We start from the raw sequence: 14,425 nt of genomic DNA on the forward strand, positions 1-14,425 counted from the left end.
TTTTAACCAGACTATTTTTAATCTTTACTTTTTAAACATTTTTTAATTACTTTTTTTAGGAAACATTGTATCACTTTGAAGACCTGATTCCCCTTGGAACTATTGTAACCATCTAAATCAACAATCCAAATTCTCCAAACATGCAAAAGAAAAGAAAAAAAAAAAAAAAAAAAAAAAAAAAAACAGGAATAGAAGAAACTCCTTGCACAAACCAGAAATATGTTCATTGCCTGGTGCAGTCCTTCAATTCCATGAAGCTAACAAAGAAAGAAGCCATGCTCAGCTCAAAAACACCATCTCATCATTACTTTTCAACCACTGTCATTTAAGGGCTAAAATTAAACTAAAAAATGAAAAAAAGAATGTCTATTACTGAAACTACTCACTTTTACTTTCTAATTTTTAGGCTGATACTGATACAAAACACCAAGAGCATTGGCTCTACCTGTCTCATGAAATGACTTGCAGAAGTCACATTAGTCTGAAATATTCCCTCATGTCATATAGACACATTGGATTCAGTGTCTCCACCGAGAGAAATCATGTCTGGGGTTTTGTTTTAAATTAGCTTTCAGCTGACTGAGCAAAAGTTTACAATATCAATAAATGAAGATGAAATTCAATCCATGCAACTATGACATGTATTTGTTTATTAGTTATCATATGCACTACAATCAACTATAATTATTATATGTTCAGAAATCATACACAGCCTAAGGTATTATTTTTTCATACTACATTGACACGAGTATAAATGTCCATGAAATACCTTAAAATTCCTTCAGTCCAAGATTTTCACAGTGCTCTCCATATTTGTCCTTTCATTATCTACTCAAAAATTTACAACACAGCAGCCCATATGTGTCACAGAAGTTTTCCTCACTGAAGATGGACATGTGTAGCAACCCAGACAACCCACCAGGAAGAGCATCCTCCCTCACTGCCAATAATTGCCTCCTTCTCAGAAAGGAGCAACCCCTGCCAGGAGCACAGGCATACAGAACATGGACTCTGGAAGTCACAGAGCAGATTAAGAGGCCCTGCATTTGCAGGAGCGATAAGGAACAGCATAGGGTTTCACTGAAAATGCAGAAGTGGCAGTTCATAGGACAATTTACCTCAGCTGTTCCAGCCATTAGCCAGAGCCCTGTACTTCAGCAGCTGTTACAGTCAAAAAGAGTGGCTTTATCTTAAGGTAAAATGTCTTTATTTTGCATACAGTGACTAAAGGGCAGGCTGCATGGACTCTCTGGTTTGAGAGACAAGAGACTGGTCCCACTCAGGAAGAGCTCCTGAAGGGTAGACCTTTCTTCCAGGAGCTACCATATCAGAATCGTGAGAAAACAAAGCTGACATCTTGAAAATTTCCAAGCAATACACACATCCTGGGAGGGTCTCAGAAAGGATGTTCCTGGTTTCCTGTACCGACAGTGGTATGAGGGCAGGCACCAGAGGGCACGTAAGCATGGCAGGAAGCCACCAGGCTGAGGACAGGATAAGGTAAAGAAAGGCTGGCAAAGAGCTGAGCCAACACAGCGTTTCCCAAAACAGGGAGGGGGAATAAGACATGTTCATGAGCTTAGATCCCCTCACTTGCCAATCATCTGGTAATATATTTAGCAGGTAGAGGAAACATTTAGGAGCATATAGGAACAGGTATATGTGTTCATTTAAGAATCATTAACTAAGCCTAGGAATCAAGAGCAAGCAGCCACACATGAGCAGCAGCAGTGAATGATTTGCTTTGCCAAGTCAAAAAAAGACAGAAGCAAGGAATTGTTCTTGGCAAATACAAGCCAACACACAATCTACTGACATTCAGCATCCCCTTCCTCTCAAGTCACCCTACAGAGTTCGTCACTTGAACTTACTTCCTAAAATAAAAATAAGAGCATTTAAGGACCTTACTAATTGGCACCTGATATGTTTTTGAAACTTGGGTGGGGTAAACACAAAGGTTGATTTTATTTTGGTAAGTATTTCTTATCCTAAAAGAAGTTCTTTCATGTGCAACGTTTGACAAACAAATTTAGATACCACATTAATATTTAAAAGGAAGTATTCTCAGTTCAATGCTGAAAGCATCTGAAGATTCAGCTTCATGATTTATTTAAAAAATCTTAAAAGGCCATGAACATATTTTCACTGGAAGCAGCTGCTCTTAAGGCTACAGAACTAATAATTACGGGATGCAAAACATTACATATTACTTCAGATTTCAACAGATAATGATCTAAATAACAGTATAATTTTTAAAACTTTTTTTTTCTATCAATTGCAAGACAAGATGATGATCTTTCTAAATCATTGCTTTCTACATAGCCATAATGAACACAAGTCCACCCCACTGAACAGAAAAACGCCATTAAATACAGAAAATAAGAATCAAAGGAACAATGATCATGAGCTTTACCTAAGATTTATCAAATTTGAAGAAAAAAAAATAACATATTGATGACTTGGTTATGGTTTACTGTTTTTGAATAAACACTTGGGAGGGAATTGCAAGGCAAACAATTGAGAGAGAATGACTGATTCACTCTCTTGGTTTAAAAAAATATTTCTCTTTAATCCTTAACTTGGCCCTAGAGGAGTCAAATTATAGCTATTTTATTTTGTTTCGTGTTTTTTTTTGGCAGTACTTTAACGTAGCCTAATACTGCTACCTTACATTCCTTTATGACTAAAACTGAGGCCAGAAATTAATGATTTACCAGAATTTGAGAAACCAAGGCAAACAATACTTTATACAACTAAGTTAAATTCAAGAATTTAAGAACCTTATCAGTTTCCACACCTGAATTTGCCATTTCATTAATAAACATTCCTTCTAGTATATGTATTAAGACAATAAGATGAGGCTGCATTCTAGAATACATGATCATATTTCTGGATGTAGATATGGACATAGGTTATTATTCATACTTTGACATTGTGCAATTACACAGTTCTTGATATATCTGTGCCAAGTCACCTTTAAATGTGGTATTAATTGCAGATTAATTGAAGAACCTAGATAATATTTTTAACAATGGATTATGCATTATGTTTGTAAATTCGGTTTAAAAGAATACTTAGAGAGTAAATTTTGTCTGTATAAATACTTCAGTATACCATTATCTCTCCTCAAACACCAACCATTATGTTGATTGCAACACTGCAAATGAAATCAGTAGGAGTCATAGACCATTGGCAACAACATAGAGAAGTATTTTTCTCAGGTTTCTGCAGTTCTTTTATGTAGTTTGGTTGGGTTTTTTTTTTAATTGCACAGAAATTCAATGATCTTTTTCACAGTTATGAATGTTTTGCTGAAAGTCTGCAAAAAAATTATTTCCAACTTATCTCACTAATAACTGTATGACTGTAACTACGTGCCACCTACAGCTGTCTCTAGAGGTACTTGTTATTTTTCTGTTAGAGTGGAAATCTCTGTAATGAAAGGAATGGAAATCTATAGAAGACTAGAAAAACAAAACTGATTTTACATCTTCTTCACTCTCACAATATAAACCTAAATCCTGTCTCAAAGTAATCCTGTCTTCAGAAGAAATTCTGACAAACCTACTTGACTGACATATGCTATGCCTAAAATGTTCAGCTAATTTCATAGTTTTGCAAAACTAAACCTTTGCATTATTGTAATTACTGTCTAAATTGAATTGTGATCTTTTTATAGCCTATCTTCTCTCACAAAAAAAAGCCTATAAGCTTATACACCTGAAAGAGACTATATTCTACAACTATGAACACAGCTGAACTTTTATGTATTTGTAAATATGCTTCTCCCGTTGTTTAAATGACTACATTCGCAATTTCAGAAGCATCTCAAAAAAACATTATTCATCTTCTAGTTAACAGTACTTCATGCTGAAGTGGTCTCACTACTTTATGATTATTTTGATAGAAATATATTTTAATTGGATTTGATTCCTTCCTTTCAGAGTAACAAATTGGTACACTTCCCTACCAGGACAGCTCCTCCTCCAACATTGCAAGAAGCATAAACATCAAGTGAAAATTTCTAATTTTATTTCACTTTAGACTTTTTCCAATTTATATTTAGACTCTGGATTAGTTTCAGAGTCTCTCTAAACTCAAGCTGTGCCCAATGACTAGCACAGAGCTTTACAAGAAGCCACCTCAGAAGTATAACTTTAAAAAGCACCACCAGTTCAACCTCCCCACCTTTCTGAGGATGGCCAGGAGAGGAAGCACTGCTAAGAGGTTGGCATCACATTTCTACAGGGTGAGGAAATAGAGATATGCCCCTCAAGCATGGGCTGCCCACTCCATATTTGTTTCTTCCCACCATTGAATAGGTTCTACATTATGAACTCAGTACATCTAAAGCCTGAAATCATTACAATTCATACAAAAAGGGTTGTTTTTTTTTTTTAATCTATTGAGTGCTTCTTCAGATAAAAACTGACAAGAGGCAATAGCAAGGACATGCAGCTATTAAATGCAAAACTGCTGACAATTGCATCTCCCATCAGCAACCCTTCCAGTCTTACCTGGTAGATATCAGAAAGGCTGCTGCTTCCTGAATCACTAGTGATGCTACATCCTGAGTGACTAGATGAAACGTGGGTCACCTGTGGGTGGAGACTGTCAGTAAGGTGCAGCTTTGTGAAATCTGCAGGAAGCTATAGGTGGAGCAGAAAAAGCATCATTACAATTTGAGGGAGATACACAGCAAAATTAATTAAAATCATATATGTCACACTTTACTCTCTGCCAGTACCAACTATTTAAGAAAATCACTAGGGCTTGAGAATGCAGCATAAAAATTTTGAGTTATGCAGCTTTTTTAACTCATGCAGAGGTCAGCAAAATGCCACCAAATTATTGCAAATATAAGAGAGTCAAGAAAAACATGTATCTGAGGACAAACATTAGTCAAGCAATATGCCAAAACTCTTCAGTAGCTTGCTGTGGGGTTGGATAGAATTAAAATGCATATGAATATTGTGCTACCTCCAAAATCAATGGTTTCCTGCAGTATGGGAATTAACAAGGGAGTAAAGTCACATATTTCTTTAAAAAAACAACCAGCACTGCTCTGGATTTGGTAAACTCTTGTTTCTCAAGTTGACAAAGTTCATTAGAGACAAGGAAAATCCAAGTCACTGAGCTCTCCATTATACTTTGAGCCAAATAATATGACAGTAAATAGGAAATGTAGGAAGACTGACACAATTACAAAGAGCTATAATCTTGAAATTAGTTTGCTCACATGCAGTGCTGGAGAATGAATTGAGACAGTATATTTGATCATTTAACAATCATTCACCAAGATTTGTGATATATATTTCTACTATTGCTTTATGCCCACAGCTCCCATGAAAATCTTTAAGAACTTTGACAAAGTAAAATATTTGCTGTCTGAATAAATATTTCAATGCTATTTCAGGGGCAAATTACTCTTCTCCCCAAGAAGCCTGCATCCCACAGCTAGTTAATAAAAGTATGTTAATGTATCAATTTTGGTGTGCAATAAATTCTTCAATAATTAAAACAAAAAAATCTTTGTTCATTAATTTTGTTTCAACTCAGACAAGGCAGATACTCTCATCTCTAAGGAGTTGTGTTTGTATGAAAAATGTCACATGCAGTGTGTCCATCCATGTCAATTATGAATGCTACCTTGGTGCTTGCTCTCCCTGGATGGAAATGGAAATAAGACCTCATTCAGCATTAAGAGAGAATAAGCCAATCAGTATAAAAGGTTAGGGAAAAAAGTCAACTCCAAGTTACAAGACAGCGTGCTAGAAAAAATGATTAGTTCTATACAGCTAAAGATACTGAATGATTCTACTGCTGTTTGCCTTGCTTATTTCTGTTTATAGAGCATGCCCAGAAAGAACCATGGCTTTAGGATTTGCAGTGAAATTACAGAAACTGCAAACCTTAGTCTTACTTCGATTGACTGGAATTTCCTATTCTAGTACATCTGACAAGGATTTCTTCATTATCACAGAATGACTGCATCAGTGATAGCAGAAATGGCTGCATTTTAAATAATTCTTTCCTAGTATTTTACTGGAAAGAGCAGCTAAAACCAGGAACCAAATACTAATAATCCTAAAAAGCTACAGTAAGCCCAGAGCTAGACTTGATCTTCATCAACAAAGAAAAGGCAATTAAGAAAAGCAATACTCTAATACACACAGCCATTAATGCTGCCTCCAGAAAAATCTAGTTATGCTCAGTATTGTTAATGAAGTATCAGAAGGAGAAAAAACAGCATTATGGACTGCATTATAGTATCTGTTGTCTTTGCTGCTTTACTTTTCAATCTGTAAGTTTGAATTACCACATAATATATATCCGATATATGTGAAACATATATACTGATATTCAGGCCACTATACTTTTTTTTAATCCTTTTTGAGCCATTCTGCAAGTAAGTACATATTCCATAGGTAGAATGCAAGGGAAATGAACTGCCACAGCATTTGCAATGTGTTGCTGACTACTTCTCAAAGTACAGTCTCTCATAACTGAAGCAGCCCAAATTTATTTCAAAGTAGAAATCCTACATATTATTTTAAGATACAAGCACAAATCATCTAAGATTCACACATTTAATGATAACTTACACAGATATATTTTCAGGGATTCACCTTTTACAAAAGGTAGCTATTGCAATACCCAATAAATATTAACTCCATAGGGAACTGTATATGAACACATTGTGGCACCCAGCCAAACATGTTCAATTTTATAGTGCCCTGCAAATATCTCCATGTCATTAACAACAGCATTTATTTTTTATCAATGCACTAAAAATTTTAAAGAATCTTTCATCAAAGCAAATTCAGTTAGTATGTTAAAAAGTTAAATCAACCTATGTTTAATATAATAATTGCACTTTGTTTTAAATCAACAGCAAGGATTTATGTGTCACTACTGCGCATAAGACAAAAAGAAGAGGCAGGGGATCCCACAATAACTGATAGAATACACTGCAAATAAAAGCAAGCCTTCTGAATCTTTTTGGCTGTAGACAATCAGCTGAATGCTTGGTGATTACTGGTTTCAGAGTAACTCCTCAAGTCAAAGCCATGCTGCATGAGCTGGACTTGCCAAGTGGTGACAGAAGATCAGAAGCAGGCATTTTTCTTTAGGCAACCTAACTAGTCACTTTGATCTTAATCAAATAGGACTATTTACAAGCAGAAAGCACATGCTCATATCTTTGCAGAACACTACATCTCTGTGCTACATGCCCGAGAGCAGCATCCACTGCAACTGCCCCACCCCCCAAAGTTAAGGTGAGAGACTGCATGAAGAAAAAAATAAAATACAAAAATTAAATAAACTGAAACATTTAAATCTTAAACTCAATGAAAAATATGTGTGAGAAATACATGCATTTCTATTTTAGTCACATCCTACTGTTTAGAATACTTAATATTTGCATTGCACACAATGGAGAAAGAAGTAAAGCACTGATGACAATGAAAACCCACATCTGCTTAAGTCTTATATGGAAGTGTGGTGGGCTTGACACCAGATGCCCACCAAAGACACTCTGTCACCTTCCTCAGCTGGACAGGGGAGAGCAAATACAATGAAAGGCTCATGGTTAAGGACAAAGAGAGACCCATCACCAGTTACTGTCATGGGCAAAATAGACCCAATTTGAGGACAAATGAACTGAATTTGTTATCAATAGGATAATGAGAAATAAACCCAAATCTTAATGACTTCCCCCCAGCCTTCCTTTCTTCCTAGCGTCAACTTCACTTACTAATTCTCTACCTCCTCCCTTGCAGTGCAGTGCAGAGAATGGGAGCTGTGGTCAGTTCATCTCACATTGTTTCTACTGCTCCTCCCTCCTAGAGTGGAGGACTCTCACACTGTTCTCCTTCCAAAGGAGGCAGTTCTCCATTATCACCTCCAAAGTGAGCCCTTCCCATGGGCTGCAGTTCTTCACAAATTGCTCTGGTGTGGGTCCCCTATGGGGTCACACATCCTGCCAGTAAACCTGTTCCAGTGTGGGCTCTTCTTTCCACAGGGTCACAAATCCCACCAGGAGCCTGCTCCAGCATGGGCTTTCCACTGGCATCCACCTGCTCTGGTGTGGGTGTCCTCCAAAGGCTGCAGGTGGAATTTTACTTTCCTTTGGATCAACATAGGCTGCAGAGGTACAGTTGCCACACCATGATCTGCACCACAGGCTGGCTAAATCTCTGCTGGGGCACCCAGAGCACCTCCTGCCCGTCCTTCTGCTCTGCCCTTGGTATCTGCAGGGCTGTTCCTGTCACATTCTCATTCCTCTCTTCTGTGGCTGCAATTCCACAGTTCTTGTTCCCCTCCCCGCCCCTTAACTCTGTTATCCCATAGATGCTACCATCAAGGCTGATGAGTGCAGCCTCGGCCACTGGCAGGTCTGCCTTGGCACCAGCTGGGTTTGTCTCCATTAGACATGGGGGGAGCTTCTGGCAGCTTCTCAAAGAAGCCACTCCTGTGGTCCCACACTACCAAAATCCTGCCACACAAACCCAGTACCAGCCAAACCTTTTACTCTTGGAGCACAACATTTGGTAAATGTTTTTCAAGTAAGCAGAACAAGGACAAAATGCAACATTCAACAACCAGCAAAAAGCTGTCTACCCCAAACTAGGACATTTACACCCAATTTCTTACTTGCAGTGGAACAGGATTAGAGAACATCATGAAACCATGCTATTAAAATTCAGTGAAAAACTTTCCTAGGAACCATCTCCTGGCAGTTAACTTCAAGACAATAGGTATGTTTGCTGTACTGTGTATCATTTTATTATTAAATTATTAAGCATTCTGTGCTTGTATTGAGCTATCATTCCATTCCATTCAGTTTAGCACTGACTTTACTATTTAGTATAACAGTAAAAATAAAAGTTTTCTTGTTACATTTACATGGCTAGATCTAACATATGTTATATCCACCAGACCATAAGCAGGATAAGAAAGCCTAAGGACCTACCCCCTGCCTCAGAAACATCACCTGTCACAGACTGACACCACCACAAATGGCGGCAGAACTGATTTCTCACTTTTAACTTGTTTTACATTTTCATTAAATGACGGCTAGTTTTAAGAAGTCATTCAAAGTAATAAGGATCAAAAGCAGCTTGTATATTTTACATACCAAGCACCACACTTAAGTACAGCTTTGGTGAAGCCAACAGCTACAATATTTCTTAACTTCATTACTGAACACTTTTAGTCACACCATCAGAAGGAACTGGCACACAGAGTAAAAACGTAGCAGGGTAATTTAGAAAAATTAATGCATGATTTGTTCTTAACCAAATATAGTTTCAAAACACAGTTTGTACACTAGTTTAAATAATTAATAATCATTAAAAAGGTCAGAAACTGTCCTGATACAAAGGTTGTGCTTGAGACTAGGGTAAGTGACAAACATTAGGGCCATATATACATAGCTCTAATCACAAGTAACAGGGACAAAAGTTTCTAGTATAAAACAGGACCTGATAAAATAGTTATGATCTAAGCCCTAGTCTTAATTTGACAGAGGTGAAAACACTATTTTATATTTATAATGTAGCTCTTAATATGCAAGCATACTTACATAAGTACACACATTTATACAGATTGCATACGTGGATAGAAACCAGTTGTAACAATAAATCTGGGAACTCCCCATTTTTACTTCTTGAAAACCCTAAACCAAAAGAAAACTTAAACAATTATGTGAAACTGTCTTAAGGGCAAAGACATATATCCATTTAGAACTGTACAATAGCATAAATCCTATCACATCTTCCCATCTTCAAAGCATCATTTTATTACTTCCACCCTCAAAGTGAGTCACCGTGTTATCCATGCAAAACTAACAATTACTTTGCTCTGAATATGTTCCTCCTATTTTAAGAACATCATTATTTTCTCCTACCCTACAGCGTGCCTTTCATTATAACAAAAGGCATCTTCTACTCAAGGAATTGCTGGACTTATCTACGAATACAGTATTTTAAAAAATATTAAATAAATTTTGAAAATGTTTACTGGACAAGAAATGAAAATCCTTGGATACAACATTAAAATGTATGAGGACAGCCAAAAAATAAGTGAAATTACACCAAAACATTTTCTTTCCTTAAATAATATTCCCTCTTTTTTTGTGGTTTTGTTTTGATTTTATTCATTTGGAATTTTATGTTTTTTTAAATGCAGTTATATGTGAAAACAAGTATAAATGCAACAATGGGAAAGACAAACACAGGAGTGTCATTTTAAATTACCAGATGAATTCTAGTTAGAAAGCTTCAATATACCACTCATTTTAAGGCAAACAAAGCGCATAAACAAAGTCTTCTACTGAAGGCTGCTCAGCACTTTATGAAAGATTTATAAAGCCTGCAAAGTGACTGAAGTACATTTGCAAAAAAGATGGGATTAAAGAGAGCAAAGGTGTAACATTCTGTTATGCAATTCCCAATGAATGATTTTATATGTAATTAGTGCCACTGAGACAGGCTGAGCAAGTAGACATAAAACAACAGAAACTATCACCTTTATAGCCTCTATTTCCACTTTCTGAAATTAAAGAAACACAAGCAAGCACTGATTCCTCAACCTCCAAACACCTGCCTCTGAGCACTTATTCTATAGCAGCTCTTTACTAACAAAAGAATAAAAGCTACTATTCAATAAAAGCCACCATAATAAATAATTTTTTTTTAAGTTTTTTATTCCTTTTACAGATGACACACTTAGTCCCACAAACCTAAGTAAGTTAAATACAATGAACTGATTTTGGGATTCTGGTCTTTTTTTTTCATGAAGAGAGAACAGCAGGCAAATAAAAGCATGTAAGACTATGCCTTAGTCTTCCTCATTATTTTTTTTTCCACCCAAGATAGAAATCCTAAAATTTTTATTGCACTACAAAAGTGTAGATCACAAAGGCAGTATTCTTCAGTATCCTCCAAAATTATTAACACTTGATTTCAATATTTTATATAAATATTTTTTTATATTAAGTGTCTGTACATCTGTTTTATTTTGTATTTTAAAGCTATGCCCATATTTATGGTATTTAATAAGATAAGGAAGAAATATTTGTAATAATGCTGGGCATTCATCAACATGCTATTTCAACATAATTCTTTCACTAACCAAGAGAGACATCAAGGAGAACATTTTTATGGTTGAGTGATTTTAACACAGCAGTAAATGTAAGTAATTACAGAACAATAAAGTAATTTCTATCGATTCTGTCTACAGACCTGATGCAGGCTGACATGTCCATGCAGAGTCAAATTTAAACTAGAAGTGTAAACTATATGCAATTAAAATTAGGATGCAATTCCCAGGGAAACAGGATTTCCTTGCACCTAGGAGTGGAAAAGATTGAGAAGCTTCTATATATTTTCTAAGAAAACTTCTGCAAGACTTAAATAAAAACCTCCTGACTTGAATTATGTCTTCTGCACAATCATTCACCTTACACAACAATACCTCACGTATTTTCAATCTCCAGAGTTTCCTCGAATAGACATCCTTCTGTGAAACTTCACAGAGACCTAATCTTAAGAATGTTCTTCATCTTGAATCCAGCACAGGACACAACCTGTGTTCTGAAAATACCGCATGTAGATACTATTGCTGTTAAGCAGTTGCTTGTATACAAAACCCAAAGGAGAACACCTCTAACAAAAAACCAAACCAAAAAGAAGGAAAGAAAAGTATTATAAGGACCTTTCCCAAGCGCTTAATTATTTCCTCCACTGATATTTTGCTATAGCTAGCCTCCCAAAAAAACTATTCAGAGGTTCAAGCTAATGCAATGGGAGCTGCTGGTCTCAGGGAGAAAAGAGTGAATGCACAGGAACTTCATTCTGCTTCCCTTACAAAACACACACTGACTGCCACTTACTGCACATCTCCTAGCTCTCAGCAGCTAATCCTATGAGCACTTCATGCATCGAATCCTTTGCTTGAAGGATTGTTGACTTCTGCAGAGAGACAGGGGTGGTAAAATTTAAATGGGTGTCTGGGGAATGAAGAAAAACCTCTCAGAAGCAACTCTTTTTAAAGGAAAAGTAAGAAATACACTGAAACACATCCATTCTTATTTAATATAACTACCTTCTCTTTCTTCTTCCTTTTGGAAGTATTTGAATCAAAGATTCAATGCAGGATTTCATATTCAAAAGTGTCTTCTAGTGTCTTCTTCAGAAAACCTGGCATAAACACTAGTCCTTCAGGAAACACAAATGTCAATTTATTGGCAACTGCTCAAATTAAGTCAGGAGTGAAAAAAAGAAACACTGTTTTATACAGGTGTTTACAGCACCAGGGAACCCCAAATACAAAACAAAAACCAGCAGGATGGATTTGAACTGAATCATGCTAAACTAAACTAAATAACGTTAAACAATTTTCTGAAGTTTTCCTCAGATTTCTGAAAATCCAAACTCAAACGTTTATAACATATGTATAATGAACAGTATAAACATGCAAGATCGAAATACTTTTATTCAGCATTTACTCAGAAGCCTGTCTCAGAAAATATCTGGGTGAAGTGCAGCTTCACTGGTCAACAAAGGATAATTCAGTACTTTAAAAATATGGTTTTAAAATTATAGCAGTTCTGCTGCAGGCGCCAAGCTAAAAAGACAATTCTACAACTGTTTTGACTGTGCATATACATTTAAGTACTGAAAATTCTTTGACATCCTTAACCACATGTAGAAATGTGGTCTGATAGTTTTTTGTTCCAAACAGTGCAATGGAAGTTAAACCTTCCAGAAAGGAGTTAAGTAGGATTTTCAAATTTCAAAATCTCCTTTTTTTTCTTTTTTTGGGTGTTTTTTGGTTGGTTGGTTGGTTTTGGGTGGTTTTGTTTTTTGGGTTGTTTTGTTTTGTTTTTGTTGTTAAGTGTCTGGTATTTTATATTTTTTAGATTGCTTTATTTCATAAAGTGATCAGATTTAGGTCCAATCCTATTCTCAGTCACTTTGAACTACTGTGAGTAGCAGAATCTCTGTTCCAGTGTATTATGTCTGCTTATGTCCCTACATCATAGGAGTCCCTATTCCATAAGGGACACAGCTTGTCACTCTTGGTATCACCCTGCTGTCCCACCAAGAACTTGCATTTAAGAGTGCTGACAGAGCCTGCACAGTCACACCCTCTCAGAAACTAACAGCTTCCCAATAACACTGAATAAAATTGTGAAGGGAATTCATCTTGTGGAAATCTACATAATGAAAACCAACAAGCAGGGACAGGCACTCACTGATGACTGCTTTTTAAGTTGAAGGAAAGACTGTTCTGAGGCATTTCAATTGACTTCTGAAATATCTCTAGGGAACGAGAGTAGAGAACTGAGCTCAGTCACTGAACTTCTGTAAAGGCTCCCCATTATTTAATATACATGGACGAGAAAATAATAAAGCTTGGCTTTGCAGAGATCTCTCTCTTGGGAATAACTGGTTTTCATACTGAGAAAATGCATGTTCCAGTTGATGTTTTTCCCACAGTAAGTATTTCTAAATACTTCCTTTTGTGGCTGTTTGGGTGCTTAATACACTGAGAACTACTGCTGGTTTGGAAACTAAATGGCCTACTTTCAGGGCTTTTGGAGGCTTGTAAGGTTAAATTTTGAACTCTCTGGCCTATTACAACTAACTGTGGGAGAGGAAGGAACAGAGAACCTGGTCACAAACTTTGTTTCCACAGGAAACCAGACAAAAGATTCATGCCTACGGAAATAAAAGCAAAAAAAGTTCAAGAACACTTTATGTGGGCACATATGTTTACAGGAAATGTTAATTCAAACATTTTCAAAGAAGATGCTTTAAGTCCTGCAGAATACTTTAAATAAATAATAGAATGCTCGTGTATATCTCATATACAGACTCATTTTGGATTACTTACACAGCAGTCTACAAGTGGATGTGGGGGATGCTAAAATGCAATTACACCAGCAGGGGTAAAAATGATGGCACGTGAACTCAGATTTTATTTTCAGCTTTAAAGCACTGCTCTGAATTGAAAACCACAACAGAAAAGTAAAGAGTTTAGCCCAAAGGTGAAACCTATATCCTGGGTACAATTTAAATGTTTAAAGCAAAGACCTATGAAATACCTACAGTTCCAAGTGTTGAAGCCTCCCCATCAGTAGGCTGTTCCTACACCACACCATATGTTGGTAGTGGGGTTTTTTATACCTGATCACAGAATGCTTCACAATTAAAGCATTCTAGCCACTCTAACAAAGCTTAGTGAAGTTTTTTAAACATTCATGAAGTGATAACTTAGTTTTGAACTGAAGCCACTCAATCTGAACTACTGCACTTAAATATTGAACTACATCACTGAATTTTACTGCACTGAGCTAACTCACAATAGTAATGAAAAGTTAATTGATTCTAGAATAAAGAAAAGTAAATTAAGG

The 14,425-nt window shown here is 36.3% G+C and overlaps 1 protein-coding gene across 8 annotated transcripts in view; it reads right to left on the reverse strand.

Annotated features, from left to right (window-relative positions):
* Positions 1-14,425, reverse strand: part of RAPGEF2 (Rap guanine nucleotide exchange factor 2) — a 185,276-nt gene that overhangs the window by 42,167 nt on the left and 128,684 nt on the right. For 7 of the 8 annotated variants that reach the window (XM_068187179.1, XM_068187176.1, XM_068187178.1 and 4 more), the window contains one exon: positions 4,518-4,649. The exons of the other annotated variant lie outside the window; for it this stretch is intronic. In XM_068187179.1, coding sequence (XP_068043280.1) covers positions 4,518-4,649 — 132 coding nt within the window. The remainder of the gene's footprint in view (positions 1-4,517; positions 4,650-14,425) is intronic. 8 annotated transcript variants of the gene reach the window in all.

This window comes from Anomalospiza imberbis, chromosome 4 (genome assembly GCF_031753505.1).
Source record: "Anomalospiza imberbis isolate Cuckoo-Finch-1a 21T00152 chromosome 4, ASM3175350v1, whole genome shotgun sequence".
In the NCBI taxonomy this organism is placed as follows: Eukaryota; Metazoa; Chordata; class Aves; order Passeriformes; family Viduidae; genus Anomalospiza; species Anomalospiza imberbis.